Raw genomic sequence first — 19,521 nt, 5'->3', positions numbered from 1 at the left:
TCACATAATCTCATCTGCACCAATCTGAGATATGTACCATTGTTACCCCTGAATAAGAAACTGAATACAGGAAAATTCAATAATATGTCCAAGGAACCTGCTAATGATTATGCAATCCAGCTTCCTATCATTCAGTCTGACTCTGAAAAGTATGACTCCTCAGACTTCTGTGATGAAGAGCTTGCTTTTGTTTATTTTAATTTGTAGCCTATTTTGGACCAATAGTTGGTGAAACCATGTGCAATGACTATAAAATTGCTATAAAAACATGGGTTTCTGTACCTACTGCTGACCCACAACAAGAGTTTTTGTGACCTACAAGCCAGTGGCACACACTGTTCCATAAAGTCACTGAGCCGTCCTGATAATAGTCAGGGGCTTTCCTCAGTAGCACCAACCGTGTTGTGGCTAACGGCCTCCTTCCTGTTTTCAGATGAAAACAGTGACAGACTGTAGTTAACTCACCCAAGGCTAGACAGAATTTAGTCTAGTCTTTCATTAATGGCTTCTTCCTTTCCCTTTAAATCAGATGGGTACTGCTGTTAGTAATTACTGTATTTAAGCACTTGAGAAAATTATATGGTTGTCACCTTTCATATGCTTTTTCACTTATAAAATAAATTTGATTAAGTGGTATGTATTAGAAAACTCTCATTCATGTGTGTGTGTGTGTGTGTGTGTGTGTGTGTGTGAAGTGGTATAACAGAAAACTGCTTTTTTTTGAGTAAACAACACTTGGTCACCCTTTGTTACTGGAATGCTACTAATTCACTTTATATTTTTTTAATACATGTGACTAAGGGATAAATTCCTTCTAAATTTATCGGTTGCAATTCCTATTTATAAAATGATTCAGATGGTTTTCCTTACTCCATATATCTTTCCATAAAGCAAGGACAACCTCGTCCTTGAAGGGTTCACCCATAAAACTGTTTTGGGTCTACCTATTTGGGGTGGATGAATTTCATGGTTTTGCTCTTTTGTATTCTCAGTTTGTGATCAGAATTTGGTAACTGTGATGGTTAATTCTTGTCAACTTGATTAGATTGCAATTCATAAAGCACACCTCTGAGGTGTCTCTGAGGGCATGGGCCAATGAATGGGCTAATCCCTGCATGGCTTCAAAATACAGTGGCATTGCTGGGAGCGAGGCAGGATAGAGACAGGGAATCCTGAAGGGAGCCCCTCTCTCCAGAGTCTACTTAAAGCTTCTTGACAGCTGAGCATCAATTTTTACAACATTCTGTAAGGATTGCCCACAGAGAGATGGTATTTCTTTATGTAGAAAATTTCAAATAAGAATGTTAAAATAGCAATGAACATGCCAAAGGCTGGAGCCTACACGATTCAGAACGGTCTCACTCCTTCCCCGAAATATTTCCTGAAAATCTAACAAGCAAGACTCTTCCCATGAAACTCTCATGATCTAGGGTTTTACCTTGGATCGAATCCTGGTGCACCTCAGGTACCACCTATGATCTCATTTGGACTCCTTTGCAGCTCTTTGAAGATGTAGCTTCACAAATAACCCACCAACATTGTAAACATGGCTACTGTAAAGACAGCTATGCACTACCCTCATTTGAAAAGCCCACATCTATATTCTTGAGTGCTGTATTCTGTCTCTGAGTATTCTCTTAACCCTCATGCTTAAGTCTATATTTTAAAATATCTTTTTAATGAACTCCAACTCTGCTCTGGCTAATCCTGAAATTCCTTTCTATGACAAAGGCAAAGGTTTGGCTGTACCTGAGTGGAGTTCTCTAGAGGGAAAGGGAGCTCCTTAGGCTGCTGGCAGCCATGCTGGGCTGTATCTTCTCTTATACCACTGCCAAGAGGAGCAGGTGGATGGTAGGGGATGGGGATACTTGGAGAAGTATGTCACTGGAGGCACATAAGCCACTTCCTCCAAAGTGTGCCCTGCCCTGCCATGATGAGCTGACACCCACAAAACTGTGAGTCTAAATGAATGTTTCCACCTTTAAGCTGTTATCTCAGGTGTTCTGTCACAGCAATGAGAAAAGTAACAAATACAAATATTTCATCTACATTTTCATAATTTTTAGAAACTATAGCTCTGGTTCTCATAATGTAGTCCAAGGATAGATTTGGACTGTGTAATCTGGAATGTGCTTAGGAATGAGTGTTTCCTGGATCCCCTCTCAAAACTGAGTTTTGAGAGCCAGAAATCCAGTGTTGCCCTGTACTGAGCACATACTATTTGCTTTTAAGTTTGTGAAACTATTCCAGCCTTTTGCCTCACACTGTTAAGCTTTCTCCATTTTATTAGTTTGCTGAAAGAATAATCATTTCTAATGTGCTGTAGTCTCTGTTATTTTTTTCATTGTTTTCTTCAATCATCTCAGCTGATTGTTTTTCTCCTGGTTTTTGAATTGAAAATCTAGTTTTGATCATTAGTTTTCCTAATGGCATTGGAAGCTGCCCACATTCCTCCAGGCTTTGCCTTCTTTCTGTAGTTCCGTGCAAACGCCTCCACATTTTCCTTCAGTGTAAACTTTCCTCTAGGCTTTATTTACTTTGTTTCTCTGACATCTCATTTTTTCACTTCTATTTAGTGTATCTGGGCTAGTGAATTTGAGATGTGATTGTCTGAATTCTTTTTCTCCTGTGGGGCTACCTATGGCCGATATGCATGCTAATCTGCAGAAATGCACATGTAAATATGAATGCGAATTAAGCGTGCGGTTTAATTCTTCTATGGCAGGGTTGTTTTTGTCTGTGTGAACTATTTGTACAGTTCTATTATCTGTAGTTTAGAGTTACAACTACACTGAATGATGGTCAATCAGGGCAGGATGCATTCCTGTACTGCGACATCTCTGGCTTTAAAAGGCAAAGTGTGTGCCGGTACCAGATGTTAACATGTTATTAAAAGGAATATCTTCCTCCTTTTAATATCAGCTTTCAATACAACTGGTTAGGTGTAACTTTAAAAATTCAATCAAAGTCTCTGCCTTATGATACCTGAGTCTGGCCCATGTGCATTGATGGTGATGATGATGGATTGTCTGCTCTCATTTCAGCCTCCCCTCCCGAGTCTCATGGTTCCTGTTTCCTGCCTCCTGTGGAAATCTCCAGATTTTTTTTCTGTGTCTTTCTTTCATGTTTAAAAACTATTCTATTTCTGGTAGTCTAGAGGTTACCCTTAAATTTCCCACAGAGCAGCATACTTTTTCCTAGTGAGAGTTAAGGTTGATCTATATTTTCTTTTCTTCCTGGATAAGCCATAAATTTAACTCATTTTGGCACATTTTTTCCCCATTGACCTCAACAGTCTATAATGTTAAATCTAGATTGCTATGAAAAACTTTTTTGTTGTTGTTTTTTGAGACAGACTGTCACTACATAGACTAGTTTGGCCTCTAGCTCAAGAAGTCCACCTGCTCCCTAAGTGCTGGGATTAAAGATGGGCGCTACCACACCCTGCAGTCAAAACATTCTTAAATGCTGTATTTAGATTTTAGTGGGTTTTTTTACTTTATTATTTTTATGTGTATGAGTGTATTGCCTGCATGTATGTAAGTGCACCCATGTTGTGCAATGCCTGTGAGGTCAGAAGAAGGTGTCGGATCCCCTGGAACTGGAGTTAGGATGGTTGTTAGCCTCCATGTGGGTGCTGGGAATTGAACCCAGGTCCTCTGCAAGAGTAGCCGGTGCTCTTAACAGCTGAGTCATCTCTCCAGCCCCCATATTTAGTGGTATTCTTTTTGACAATTACATCTGAATCAATCTTCCAGGATCATTTACCTGATATAGTAAATACTTCAGTAAGTCTTTGATTGTCAAATACACAGATCTGAGATGGGTTGAAAATCTCTGTCACCATATTGGGATAAGTTTAAAATCTTGAGTTGAAAGTTATTTTCCTAAACTGGTGTTACCAATGGAAGTCTGACCCTCCTTTAACAGTGGGTGATCTTTTTATGCCTGTGAGTTCACCTTTTGGGGGGAATTCTAAGAACTATCCTTATATCATTGAAACCGAGTCCTTTGCTTACCCTGTAGCTTTCCACCCCCTAACTCTGTCTTTTGGTGTAACTGTGTTTTGTTTTGTTTTGTTTTTAAGTGTATGAGTGTTTTGCTTGCAGGTATGTAACTGCACCTGATGTGTGCAATACTTGCAGGGGTGAGAAGAGGACATCAGATCCCCCTGGAACTTGGCTGCCATGTGGGTGCTGGGGTCTGAACCTGGGTCCTCTACAAGAGCAGCTCTTCTGAGTCATCTCCCCAGCTCTGCAACTGTGTTTTTAAAATTTAACTATTAGTTCATGGAAGGATACCCCCCAAAAGTGTGACAACGGAGGAGAGATTTCTATAGTTTTGAACTATGAGTGTGGAATTTGCTCTCACACTTGTCACCAGACAGAGCATCCAGAAATAAAGAAGTCAAATGAGATAGAGACTACAAAGGTGTCCCAACACTGTAGTCAGCACTTAGAAAGATGGCTGGTACCCAGTGCTCAATAACCTCCCTCTCTCCCCTGGGGGCTCAAGCTAATATACATGATCCCTAGTTTTCAGGTACAATAGAGGGAAATAAAGAAGATTCTCTCCATAGCACACATAATGAAAAGACAGGAAGATTGGTGAACAGAGTTGCTCAATCAAAGACTGCAAAGCAAGAGAGCAAGCAGAGCGCATTGGGAATGCTTGTCTTTCCCTGAGCAGCAGTTAGAAACAACAGCACTTAATAGACCAAAAAATAAATTAAAATTGGGCTTAGTCTCCAGGTTGGTAAGAAACAGGCATGCTAAGTCTATAATTTAATAAGATTACTGCTTTTTCTAAGTAAGCAGTAATTATAACTGATTATAATTTGTTGTTGCTTGTTTCATTTATTTATTTATTTGAGTCTGAATATCCCTGAATACACAGTTGTTATATCAGATTTCCCCCTTGCAGAAAATAATTTGGAAGGAAATAGATGGCATTTTTGAATGTGAGAGATTCGTGGTAGAACAAAGGTGGGCACGTGTGTGCTGAGGAGATAAGACATCTCAGATGATATACCTAACCCCCCTCCCACTAATGAATGACACCATATCCAAGAGATTTTTAATTCTATTGAAAAATACTATAGTTGCATAGCTTCATATAGATCTTGGGTATATCACCTCACATAAGAATACAACTAGTCAGAAAAAGTCCTTGGATTAGACAAAACCTATGGAGGAAGGGTTCAGCCACTTTGCCTTCAGTCAGAAAGATGTCATTGAATATAGAGGAACCAAGACTCCAAGAGTTCCAAATCATAACTTTGGAGTCCACTCAAAAATCAAAAGTACGAGCCCAGTATGGTGGCACACACACCTTAACCCCCAAACTTGGCAGGCAGATCTCTGAGATCAAGGCAAGCCTGGTCCACACAGCAAACTGAAGGTCAGCTGGGGCTACAGGGAGACCCTGTCTCAAAAAACAAAAACTATGAGGTAAGCCATGGAAATAATTTTCAAAAGGAGGAGAGGTTGTATACTATGAAGTGACCCAAAAATTCAGAAGATAAATTGCCAGGATTCATAGACAGCCTGCATTTGGCAAGCTGCAGGAAAACTTCCCCATTTCCCTATTCAGTAAATTAACTTCTGAACTAGCAGGCTGCTCAGGGAATGCACCTGCTTCTGAATCCTTAACAAGAATAATTCTGAATTACTACGTTGCAAATGTAGGGAGGCTGGTGACTGTTTTCATCAAAAAGGCTTGCCAGTGTTGTGATGGCCTGGCACGAAGGCCACCATTTTCCCCGGTCCTGGAGCAGAGGACCCAAAAGGAACATACACTCTACAACCTACTTTCTTCTGCCTTAAAGACATAGGAGAAAGAAGCAGTGTCTAAATAGCCTGAACATTTCCATCCAAAGACAGGAGATCAACAGAGAGGTACATGCCCTTCAACTCCATCTTAAATTCTGGAGGAGTTACAGCTTGCCTTGTTCTTTGAATGGACAGCTCGCTTGGTCTGGAGAATAGAAGGAGTGCTCTAATTGATAAGCCTTTCACTTTAAGAGCTAGGGAATACTTGTGTGCTCCATTCAATGGCTTTAGGTAAAAAATCCAAGACATTATAGCCCAGGATCAGAGGGAATTAGCCACAGAGAAGGTACTAGACTTCAAGCACAGCTGAGCAGTCTGTTAGTTGCTGCCTGACCTCTGGCCCCTTTTGCTGGTCAGTACATCCTCTATATATGAACAGCTATCTGCAGAAGCTCAGGCTGGGGGAAAATGAGGCATTTCTTCCATAGACGCTGTCCCTAATTGAATAATCACTATAGTGCTGAACATTACAGGAAATGTGGATGGTTTAATTAGTTCTTCAAATGAGTGGCAAGAAACTGCACTTACCCAACAGGCTTTTCCCCTTGCTCAGCTTCTGAATTTTGTTCATTTCATTCTGGCAAGGGAGACCTAAAATAATAATTGATGGAAGTCAGTTTCCAGATGGTATGGAATATAATCTCTAATGATTGACTTCACTCTTGCTGTGAAATGTAGACAATGACACACCTGGGAGTGGAATTGCTCCATATGCTGTTACTGTACGACAAAACAAATACAGGCCATTAGTGCTACTAATTTTAAAAAGCCTCATCTCACAAAGTGCTTAAGATAGCATGTGGAAGCTATTTACATAATGCCGGAAATCTTTCCCTACCACCAACCCAAGCAAGTAACCAGGTGATTGGTTCATAGACTTTTTCACTGTAGCAGCAAAGTAAGCACATACAACTGGGAGTTGAAAAACGGCATTGCAGCTTATTAAAGGGTAAGAGCTTTGAATCTATAGTCTACTAACCAGGGGTGATAAACACTTGATCTACTTCAGGCCCTACTGCAGGGAGGAAAGAGGATAAGGAAGGAGCCTTCGAGGATGCCTGTGAGGACTCGGGAGCAATGTGGAGGGACCATGAGGGAAACGCCATCTGAGTTGTTCCCACCTCCCCTGAATGCTCAGTGACTGAAAGCAGTCAAGAGGTTTCAGGAGTCCCGAGTCCTTGGTTCTGCAATACATACTGTGTGAACCAGTGAGAAGCCACAAGTAAAGGACAACTACAGGGTGCCCCATGGCTCTGTGGAGTGGATGGCAAGATATAGACCTTTTGTAAATAGGCAAGTGATCTCACCAGCTTGTTAGGATTTGACCGTGAGTTGCTTTTGCCAGTCCTGTGTCTCTGGGAGGTCCCGCTATTGGTCAGGGTTCATGTGGCACAGGTAAGGTGTTCTGATTCTCTGGGCTCTTACCTTTGGTTTATACCACTTCTTTCCATGGGACCTACTTCTGTTACCTTGTAGATTTCTCAAAATCCACCTGGCCTGGCTGCTTATTCTATGAGAAAGAGTGGTCGCAAGATTTTTTTTTTTAATTTCTTTTAGGCTAAAAGAGAAAGACTGAAACAAATTCCACTGTGATTATAAAAAGCAGAATTGACTAATCACTACCATTTATTAAAGTGCTAGAATGTGCCAGGCAATGTTCTAGGCATGTAAGAACATTGTAAGGCAGGCACCAGCATTGCCACTATTTTGTAAATGGAAAGTCTCATCTCTTTATCTATGTAGAAAGAGCAGAAGCAGGAGGTATATAGAAGATTGCTGCCAAAGGGAAGGAAGATCAAAGTCGTTCCTCCCAACACTGTGCCAGACTGTTTAGAATGGAGCAAATTTTTAATTAGAAGAAACTTCCTTTAAATTGTTCTATAGTAGTTTGGGGGCTGGAGAGATGGCTCAGCAGTTAAGAGCACTGGCTGCTCTTGCAGAGGTCCCACGTTTGGTTCCCAGCACCCACATGATGGCTAACAACCATCTACAACTCCAGTTCCAGGGGATTCAATGCCCTCTTCTGGCATCCTTTAGCATTGCATTATGTGGGTGCACTTAACATGCATACAATACACTTACACACATAAGAAAATAAATAAAATCTTTTAAATTGTTATATACTAGTTTTACAATGTTCTATATTAGTTTTAAAAACTATTTATTAATCTGACTGAAATCTACTCAAACTCAGAGAACAACACAAAAACTTGCAAATGAAAAATTTGCAATGGAATAGACAATACTTAGACTCCTTGACTTGAAGAATCCTCTACTAATGAAAAGTAGACAAAAACTAGAGTTCAGGGCACAGATATACAGGCTCAAAGATAAAAATGACACAGGAAAACTGGCAATTAAAGAAATGAAGGCCACCTCCAAAGCCACAAAATTTATATCAAATACCCTTGAGCCTGAGCCTGGGCAAAGACTAATCAGACAGAACAGAAAAGGTTTCAAGACATACTTTAATGCAGGAAGGTTCCTGAAAATGATAATTAAAAAGGACTTAATTCTAGAGTTCAAAGAAGCATAACACACCACAGTGACATGTCTCACAATGAACAAACTAAGACATATTCTAGGAAATTAAGGTCCTTTAAAAGCAGAAAAGAATCCTGGGGTAGTTCTCTGTTGCTGCGATACAATACCACGGCTGAAAGCATTTATTTTAGCTTATGGGTACAGAAGGTCGGGTCCATCATGGGTGGGAAGGCAGGGTGTGCTTGCAGAAACAGGAAGCAGAGAAGTGGACAGGCAGTGAGACTATAGACCCCCAAATTCCACCTCCAGTGACATACTTCCTCCAGCAAGGCTGAGCCTCCTACAGCTTCCTTAATATCCCCTAACATCACCACCAACTGGGGTCCAAGTGTTCACATACATGAGTCTATAGGGGACATTCCTCATTCAAACCACAAAATCCTCTGACTCACAGGCACAATGGTTATATCACTCATAAAAGAAAACAAATTACAATGGCCTTTCATTTTTCAAACACTTAGACTATTTCAAGAAAAGTAATTCTCATGAGAATTTTCAGGAAAAAAAAAAAAAACCTTGAAAACAGCCATAAAATTGGAGAGCAACACCAGTAACTTAACAGTCCTCTCAATGTAAAAAATTTCAAAGAGATCTTTCAAGATTTACTTGGGTCAAAAGGTTCATAGAACATTAACCATAAAGAAAACCTTGAATGGTTATGTATGTATGGTGCACAGCTGAACATTGCTTTGGAGCAAAAGCTGAGCCTCCAACATACACATTGACCTGTGAATTCTAAATATGGCATCCTTGTCTTCAATTTACTGCATTCTTTCATTGAAAAGTTTAAATAAGAAGTTGCAACTTGTTCTGCATCAGGGCATGAAGGGTTGAGAACCTAATTTATAAAAAATAAAGGAACTGGCTTACTAAAGAAAGTGAGAGAAGTATACAAAATGAGAAACAAATCATTTTGCTCAAGTAATCCTGGCTGCCCTGTCCTTCCACAGGAAGCAACAGGTGGAGCCCTGACTACTCCAGCCGGGGCCTGTCCAGAGAAATCCCCACAGCCAGGTGACCTTCGCTTTCCCTTGTGTAAGTAGAAAGCTTAGTATTTCACTCGAAGGTACAGTGCCAGGCTAACTTGGGCTCTGCACTTCATGGAACCTGGGCTAAAAATTTATGGTTTTATATTCATTCAAGCCTGAGTTTATCATTAGCCTTAATGCTACAATTATGCTATGCTAAAGTAATAAAATAAAACAAACAAAAAACCAATAGTAATAATAAAACCCTGCTATTATTTAACCTCAGTTGGTGTTAGCTAATGTAGTTGGCAGAAATTAGGTATAAAATTCTCAATGTTCATGATAGAGTTGCACATCTGAAACATCCAAGAGAGCCAAGCAGAACAACCTGTAAGCAAACTGAGCGCTTAGTACATGGGTTAGAAAGGAAGCTGCGTCCACAAAAACTGCTTGTGAGGAAGTGTGATAGGAAACAGGCTTGGTGCGTAACCTGCACCAAGAAGGAAAAGTCACAAGAACAAAACTGAAAACTGGAACTCCAGGAGCGGCTAGACAGCCTATTTCTAAGATAAAAGGATTCAATAGCTGAGGGAAATTGTTAATAAATTGGACAAATGGATTCTGAAGTTCACAGAGGAAGAAAAACATGAATATCGAGAAAATTCCAAAACAAAAAATTCAAATGACTAAACATTTCAACAACAAATGAAACCCAAACCTAGTAGACAAGAAGAAATAACAAATATCAGGGCAGAAATTAATGAAATAGAAACAAAGAAAACAATACAAAGAATCAACGAATCCAAGGGCTGGTTCTTTGAAAAAATAAACAAGATTGACAGACCCCCTAGCCCTGTTAACCAAAAGAAAGAAAGAAGACATCCAAATCAACAAAATCAGAGATGAAAGGGGAAACATCACAACAGACACCAGAAAGATCCAGAACATTATAAGGGAATACTCTAAAAACCTATACGATACTAAATTTGAAAACCTAAAAGAAATGGATGGGTATCTAAAGGCATGGGAACCACCAAAACTGAACCAAGAAGAGATCAACAGCTTAAACAGATGTATAACAGATAAGGAAATTGAAACAGTAATACAAAACCTCCCGACTGAAAAAAGCCCAGGACCAGATGGATATACAGCAGAATTCTATCAGACATTTAAAGAAGATCTGCATCCAATACTACTTAATTTATTCAAAAATAGAAACGGAGAGAGTACTTCAAAATTCCTTCTATGAAGCCAGCATCACTCTAATACCAAAGCCAGGTAAAGATACAACCAAAAAAGAAAACTATAGACCCATATCCTTAATGAACATAGATGCAAAAATTTTCAACCAAAGACTTGCAAACCACATACAGACACACATCAAAAAGATCATCCACCATGATTAAGTCAGCTTTATTCCAGAGATGCAGGGATGGTTCCATATATGTAAATCAATAAATGTCATAAATCATATAAATGGACTTAAAGACAAGAACCACATGGTCATCTCAATAGATGCAGAGAAGGCCTTTGACAAAATTTAACATGCATTTATGATCAAAGTCCCAGGGGGAATTGGACTAGAGGGAACATACCTCAACATAATTAAGGCCATATACAACATACCCACAGCCAACATCATTCTAAATGGAGAAAACTGGAAGCATTCCTATTAAAAACAAGAACCAGGCAAGGGTGTCCACTACCTCCACTCCTCTTTAACATAGTACTTGAAACTCTTGCAAGAGCAATAAGACAAGAGCAGGAAATTAAAGGAATAATAATTGGAAAAGAAGAGATCAAATTACCCCTTTTGCAGATGATTATGATATCTAAGAGATGCCAAAAATTCCACCAGAAAACTCCAAGAAATTATTAACAAGTTCAGTAAAGTGGCAGTTTACAAAATTAACCTACAAAAGTCAGTAGCCTTTCTACATACCAATAACAAGCAATCAGAGAAATTCTGTGAGAAATATTGTGGGAAAAACCTGACCAAGGACATTAAAGACTTCTATAATGAAAAGTTTAAATCCTTAAAGAAAGAGATTGCAGAAGACATCAGAAGATGGAAGGACCTCCCATGCACATGGATTGGAAGAATTAATATTGTGAAAATGACCATCCTACCAAAAGCCATTTATAGATTCAATGCAATGCCAATCAAAGTCTCCTGACATTCTTCACAGAGTTGGAAAAAAGCCATCCTAAAGATTCACATGGAAGCACAAAAGACCTCGGATAGCCAAAGCAACCCTGAGCACTAAGAGCAATGCTGGGGGAATTACTATACCAGACTTTAAACTGTATTACAGAGCTATAGTCATAAAAATAACATGGTACTGGCACAAAAATGGACCTGTAGATCAATGGAACACTATTGAAGACCCAAATATGAGTATATACAATTTCAGCCACCTGATATTTGACAAAGGGGCCAAGAATATTCACTGGAGGAAAGACAGCATGTTCAGCAAATGGTGCTGGCAAAACTGGATCTCCACCTGTAGAAGAATGAAACTAAACCCCTATCTTTCACTTTGCACAAAAGTCAACTCCAAGTGGATCAAAGATCTCAATGTGAAGCCTGAAACTCTGAAACTGTTAGAAGAAAACATTGGCAATAATCTACAAGATATAGGTGTAGGAAAGGATTTTCTAAACCGGACATCAACTGCCCAGGAAACAAGGTCAAGAATCAACAAATGGGACCTCATTAAACTAAAAAGCTTCTGTACATCAAAAGAAGCAACCAATGAAGAGAAAATCCACTGAATGGGAGAAAATCTTCACCAGCGACACATCTGACAGAGGTTTAACATCCAGAATATATAAAGAACTCAAAAAACAAAGAATCAAGAAAGGAAGTAACCTAATTAAAAGATGGGCTAAGGAACTGAACAGAGAGTTCTCAAAAGAAGAAATAAAGATGGCTAAGAAGCATTTTAAAAGGTGTTCAACATATTAGTAATTAGGGAAATGCACATTAAAACCACTTTAAGATTTCATCCTACCCCAGTCAGACTGGCTATGATCAAGAGAACAATGGTACCAAATGTTGGAGGGGATGTGGGGGAAGGAGAAAACTCATCCACGGCTGGTGGGGCTGCAAACTTGTGCAACCCCTATGGAAAGCAGTATGAAGAACTCAAACTACAAATGAACCTACCATTTGACGGAGTTATACCACTCCTTGGCATATACCCAAAGAACTCATCCTATTGCAGAGACACTTGTACATCCATGTTTGTTGCTGCTCTTTTCACAATAGCTAAGAGATGGAAGCAACTTAGGTGTCCCTCAATTGATGAGTGGATAATGAAAATGTGGTTCATATATAGGATGGAGTTTTACTCAGCAGTAAAGAAAGATGAAATCATGAAATTTGTTGGTAAATGGATGGACTAGAAACTGTTATACTAAGTGAAGTAACACAGACTCAGAAAAACAAAATCAACATATGTTCTCCCTCATATGTGGATCCTACAACCAAATCCTTATAAATGAATATGTATCCAGACATAACTACAGGAACCAGGATAACGAAGAGGAACCAGGGAAGTAAAGGAAAAGAATGAATCTGAAAGAGAACAGTAGGAAACAGGTGTTAGTAAGGGAGACATGGATTAAAATGGGGTTATTTTAAGGGAGTGGGGAGGGAAGGTTACAAGGAACCTAGGGGATAAAGGGAAAGAAGCAGCTCAAGAGAGGGAGGGTATTGTTAAGGGAGAAATTGGGGAAATGGGGGTACTTTAAATGGGGAATCATGGTGGAAGGGTTAGACAATGTGAGAGATAAATAATGCCTTGCTAGCATTAAAAAAATTAGAGGGAAACATATTAATCGAACAACCTACTGACAAATTATACCTACAACTAGCTCAAGGAATATAATATATATCTAGGCAAGGTATATCTGAGAATGTTTGGTGTTTGTCTAAGTTTTATCTACATGGCACATTGTAATTAAAAGTACCAGACTGATGGAACTAACCTTGGATGTTTAACAGCCATACTTTGAGGCCTATACTAATTTGGTCAGAGGGACATAAAGGACAGTTTTTGCTCCTTGCCCTCCTAGGTCGACTAAGTTCCTGGGGACTATGAGCATCTCTCAAAATGTCCTGTAACTGTGGTGAGTCACCTGTTCTCTTGATCAAGGAGGCCATGGAGACCCCACCAGATGGACTTGAACCCGTGTCTGGTCTACAAAGAGGAGGGTCAACATGGAGGAAGCATTTCCTCCATGATTCCAAGCAAAGCCAACCGTGGTCAAGTAGGACCTTTGACTTATCTTCACACAGATGGAACTCGTAAAAGAAAGGAGCCAGGGGCTCCTCCCAAGCCCATGTGACCCCTGAGGAACAGATCCTCAAATGGCCTTAAGAGTAAAAATTAATTGGTTTATCTGGGCCACCTGTATGGTCTTAAACACCCAAGAGGAAAGTATAACCAAAGATTAAAGGGGTTAATATAATTAAGAGTTCATGTGTATAGCTAAAGGCTACATAACAAGAAACAATGCCAGACAGGAGATACCTTCCTTTGAGTTGTTGGCCAGGGGGGCCCAAGAGACTCCCAGGCAGTAACCCAGCATAGAACTGGGAAAATGAACAGCAGACCCCAATCTTATCTAAAGGAATATTGACAACTGATTGCTGCTAGATGAGGAACCGCTGATCTTCCTAAAACAAGGCACTCTAGATGGGCTGACTAGATTCAACGGATGAACAAGCACTGGGGAACAGTTGGGGGCGCCAACACCACAGTGAACAGTAACAGGGATGACAGAGTATTCGGGCTCCAGTCAGGGGTGGGTGGGGGGATATGGGAGGGTGCCATTTGAGAAGTGGGTATATAAGTGAATAAGATTGGGATGTTCTGTATGAAATACACCAAAAAAAAAACAAAACCAAATTTTAAAAATGAGTTATATTTGAGGAAGAAGCATAAAAATTTGCTTAATGTTCATTAGTAGAGGTGAAAAACATTATCATTGAAATATACCTGATGACTTTATATCCATATTCAGGTGTCAAGGATCCAAGTGTAACTGACTATGACTAGTAATAATTAGATACATAGAGATTAGAGATGCATGTGCAAACATCTAAGTGTTAGTAACATTAAAAACGAGTTTTTCTGTGTGAAACAGTGTATTTTAAAATGAAATGGAGATCTTTTTTAAAGGTTAAAACCTCATTCAATTTTATGTCTTATAGGGTTTACACTGAGTATGATACTGTATAACTCTTAATTCAACGGTGAACCTAAAATTTTACAGCCAATTTTGAAAGAGACACATCTTTGCTTTGGAAATTGTTATTGAATATGTTAATGCTGTTGTAATGAAAGAAACAGCATATTTTAAAATGAAATGGAGATCTTTTTTAAAGGTTAAAAACTCATTCAATTTTATGTTTTACAGGGCTTATACTGGGTTCAATATTGTATAACTGTATTAATTCAGTTGTGAACCTAAAAATTTACAGCCACTTTTGAAAGAGATGTAGTCTTGTTCTGGAGTGTGTTATCGAATATGTTAAAGCTGTAATGAAATGCTTCTTCTAATCATGGGGTTATTAAATAAATAATTCAAAAAATTCAATGCAAGTCCTATAGACGTACAATATACTGAGACATACTGTCAATCAACTGTGATTTAAACTGGATAGAATTGAGTTATGAATAGTTAAGTAGATAGGACTGAGTATTCATATTCAGGGAATAAATATAAGATATACCTACACATTCGTCAGGCTATTGATATAAGAAATATTATTCAATAAGTGATAAAGGCAACGAGATAAAGTACAGGCTGAGTCCTGCCACAACTGCCCATGAAATATACAGATACACAAAACCCCACGAAAGTTATATGAGAGCATTGCTTTACCAGATTAAGGTGACAATCCCCTGCTAAGCTTGATGCAAGTTTATGACTTAAAGCATAGAAGAAGAATGACATTCAATTCTGTCCAAATTCAAAAATTCTCCCTAGCAAAATATACACAAATCAAAGTCAGAAAAATTGCAATGTCTATGACTAGGAAAGCTCCAAATTCCCTAAAATACAAAAAAATCAGAAACACGAGTCTAACATAAAAAACTGTACAGAGAACATGTAGCTATTTCAAGGAAATCTAAGTGTCTGGAGATGAGCAAAGATGCTCAGCCTCATCCATGACAAATGGAGCAAAGGCTCTCGGGAGACAGGACATCTTTTCCCCTTGGTTTGACCATAGTCACTAAAGGCTGATAACACCACAAAGCAGATATTCTGTGTTTCCGCCTCTCACCCAAAATAGCTAATACAACTCCTTTGGATGGCAGATTACCAGTGGTGCTCGGGTTTAAAGATGCGCACTCTCTAGAGCAGTATTACCAGTCAGAAAGTATCTGATAATCCTATGAAATTATCTGACAACCAGATAATATGAAACGAATATGAACACTCTTCACTGAATGCTCTTGGAGTGTCTACATTTTTGCTATGTGTACTGTATACGCATACATGCATATATATTGTGCAATTTAAGCACTAGTAGTAGCTACCCCCTGCCCCCAGACTTCTGATCTCTTGGACATGCCCCCTAGGAGGCCACAATAGAAGCAAGGGCAGATACGAAGGTGCAGCACTGGATTCCTGAACATCATCTTGTCCCTAGATGGTCTCCGACTGCAGGCTGACTCTCTAGTCTGACTTTGGGTAACAGAGATACCCTGGTATCTTTTTGCCTATTTCCCAAACTTTCACCTTTCATTAGTTGTAGTTTATGACCAAAATATTTAAGGCGAATTTGTGTGATAATAGAAAATGATACTCTTTCTTTTTTGTGACTGAGTTTTCCTATAGCCCCACATGGCCTGGAACTTGCTACATAGACCAGGCTGGCCTCAGTCTCACAGAGATCGACCTGCCTCTGCCTTCTGAGTCCTGGGATTAAAGGTGTGCACCACCACACCTGGTGATACTTCTAGATTTATACAGCATTTTTCCACACTGAGAACCCCACACTGACCTTGAAATTCACTTAGTGAAGGTTTCTACATGCCCATTTTATGGACAAAAATGCTGTGATACAGCATGGTAGAAGGCTCTTTCAAAGGAAGGAACTACTTAAGACACTTTCATTACACTCTTAGTTTTTTGAAATACCATATTAAAAGCAGTAATGAGCCTTTCGACCTGCCATAAACTTAGTTTGCTAGCTGTGTCTTTCTGTGCACAGAACTCTTATGGCCTCTCTGATATGTGTGGTGTGGTCCTCCCTGCCCATCCTGGCTGCCTGGCCTCTGGACCCATCTTACCTCCTGGCTTCTGAAAGCAGTAGCACCACTCATTGTTGGAGAGTTTTCCATCCTTGAAGGAGTCACAGGAGTTGAAGAGAGGCTTGATGCAGGGCTCATACTTGTCTAGGTAGATGGCATTAATCTCCGAGTGGTCTAGCAGGAGGTCATAGTTCATGTCCAACTTGTTGAACATCCAGCCAAGAGAATCCTTGCAGATGGGAAGGATGCTGGTGTCAAACCCTATGAAGGAAAGGGACACATCAGCCACCTCAGGCCTGGACCCAACCCTTCTACTCCCCAACTTTGTACCCAGAGGGACCAGGAGCACCCCACTTCCTCTTCACTGTTTCCTCTATGAATGAGATATAAATGTGCTAAAACGGAACTCAGCATTTGAGGGAAATGTATTCTAAAAAGAATTCATTCCCTGTGCTAATTTATCTGTGGTATAAATAGGAGTTTCATTTCCTAAACCTTAAAACAAGTAATGTCTAAGAGGAAAAATACCAACACCCTAAGAGATAGAACTTATAATCTTGAACTCTGAACTTTTAGGAAAGAAGTACAAAATCAAAGCAAAAGAAAAATATTGTTTTAAAAGACAGCAGTGGAATGAAATTGCAGCATAATCTAGAGGCTCCCATAGGACAGCTAAACCCAAACAGCCTATTGCTGGAGGGCGAAGCACCCAGTTACTGTCTCTGCCCCATTCTTCTTTTCTGAAATCCCCCACGGAGCTACATGAGATAGAATCCAAATCAACTCAGACAATAATTTCTTTCTTATTTCCCCAGGGAAGGAGAAATAGTTTCCTTAAAGAATTCTTTGTTTTCACAACAGAGACGGTGTGCACTTGAATGCTAACACCTGTCTCCACAGTCTGGCTACTGACGGCCCTGTAGACAAACCCCAGTCAGGCAGGCCCCAAACCTAAAGCTCATCTTTCTTTCAGAGCCCAAAGCATGATACAATCTCAGCTTATTCTATGAAATGAATTTTGAGGACGGGTTTTATTTCCTAGGACACTGGAGATAAAACTGTTCACTTGTGTGGCACTAAACGTAGAGCACTCTTCTAAGCACTGTATGCTTAATTATCTCAGTAAATCCTAGTAATGTGTCATATCTACCTACAGATGAAGGCATATCAAGATCATACAATTGCAGAACTGGGGCTGAAACCCACGCAGCCCAGTTCTGATCCATTCTTTATGTCGCCTCTCCTGTCTTTGATACACCTGGCCTGAAAGTATCCAGTTGGCTTACAGTACCATGTCTGGGGATAGTGATACGGTAACCACTGCATAGGCCAGTGGTCCTAATGCGCAGATATGTGCATCATGAGGAAGCTTTGCTTAGTGATCCAGATATAAGATAAAGCAGCATCTTTATGGAAAGTCTATACAAAAGCCTACAAATTAGTTAAGCAATCTCCTCTGAGCTCTCCGGAAATGATGAGCTCCTCTCACTGTCAATGCTTGTTAATTCTACTAGCCGCTCCCTGAGGGAAGACCATTCCATTTGCTTTAGTAACCTCAGCATGATAGGCACATTGTATCAATGAAAATATTTGTTGGGAATTTAACTGCATATTTAAATTTATTCATTTTGCTATCATGGAATACATCTTTAAAACCTTCTTCCAGGTAGGCAGTGGAATATAACATGGTCCCCTCTTGGTCTGACTGTCATGATTGTCAACCAAAAGAAATACCAGGCTGTGGGGGCATGGTCAAAAGGTCAAACCCACTCTACCCCATTTGCCACTTTCAGGAAAGGGCTCCTGTGCCTGGCATCTGTGAGTCTGGAGCAAGGCTCCAGGGCTGCCCCTTTAGAACGCATGGGCTGACCAATGTGTCCCTCCTTTCTCTGGCCTTGTGAGTTACAAGTTCCTTTACACCCCTGGGTCCAGTGATTTAGGGCATCAAAGTGAAGGTGGTTTTAGGAACTCAATTTGCTCCTGGGCAAATAAGTCTTTCTCGGGCTTCCCAGCTGTCTGTAGAATGGAGGCTATAAGGAATAGTTCTATTAATATGCTCTCTGTTTAGAGGTTACTCAGAAAGTGCTCTCGGAGGACTTGAAGACGGTCCTATAGATCCTCTGCCCCACCCCCGATGAAAATTATCTGTTCAGAAACTCCCAAGAAACCTCTGGTAGGAATGAAAAACGAAACACCCCCAAACCAAAAAAATAACCTGTTTTGCCTCACCTTCCCAAAGACACATCTACCAAGCACTAAGAAGCAAAGTTACCTTGCCATTGAGGTAAAATATTCAATCTATTCAATAAGTATTTCCCAGGTCAGGATTCTTCATTGCTGTCTCTAGAAAGCTTTGAGCATTAAAGAATAAACAAAGGTCAAAATCATGGGTTTGTTTTGTTTATGACATGGCATCTGCCCAGATGTGGCTCAAGCTGCCCTGGATCCTCTAGTCAAATGACCCTCCTGCCACAAACTCCCAAGTAGCTGGGAAAACGCGCACACTGCCACAGTGGATGAAATGCTGGTCCAATTGGATGGCAAGAGTTGGCAATGGAAGTTCTCACCCCCTGCCTTCAAGCCAGGAGCTTCAGATTCCATCCAGACAAGCGTAGGATCAGAGATTAGATAAATACTTTGCTTTAAACCGCGACAATGTGTTTTTATACTCTGTTCAAATAATATCAGAATGATATACAGAGGAGGTTGTAACAAAACTCCCTGTACTTGAAGGATCATGTGGATCAGTAATCCACTTTGGGACAGTTGGCACAACAGTCCCCTTGGACTTCCAAAGCATAGAGTGTGCAAATGTACATGGCCTCTGAGGGCACACAAGAGCTCTGGGCGGGGGGCGGGGGTCTGGAGGCTGCTTTCGGAACTTGAATGTTAATGAGGAAGCAGTGA

General features: G+C 40.1%; 1 protein-coding gene across 3 annotated transcripts in view; it reads right to left on the bottom strand.

Moving 5' to 3' along the window:
• Nucleotides 1–19,521, bottom strand: part of Spock1 (SPARC (osteonectin), cwcv and kazal like domains proteoglycan 1) — a 562,385-nt gene that overhangs the window by 1,702 nt on the left and 541,162 nt on the right. For all 3 annotated transcript variants that reach the window (XM_008831820.2, XM_008831819.2, XM_008831818.3), the window contains 2 exons: nt 16,654–16,875; nt 6,360–6,422 (listed from right to left, as the gene is read on the bottom strand). In XM_008831820.2, coding sequence (XP_008830042.1) covers nt 6,360–6,422; nt 16,654–16,875 — 285 coding nt within the window. The remainder of the gene's footprint in view (nt 1–6,359; nt 6,423–16,653; nt 16,876–19,521) is intronic.

The sequence above is a fragment of the Nannospalax galili genome, unplaced genomic scaffold (assembly GCF_000622305.1).
Source record: "Nannospalax galili isolate Female #2095 unplaced genomic scaffold, S.galili_v1.0 scaffold735, whole genome shotgun sequence".
Lineage (NCBI taxonomy): Eukaryota > Metazoa > Chordata > Mammalia > Rodentia > Spalacidae > Nannospalax > Nannospalax galili.
This window is presented reverse-complemented; position numbering and strand designations above follow the sequence as displayed.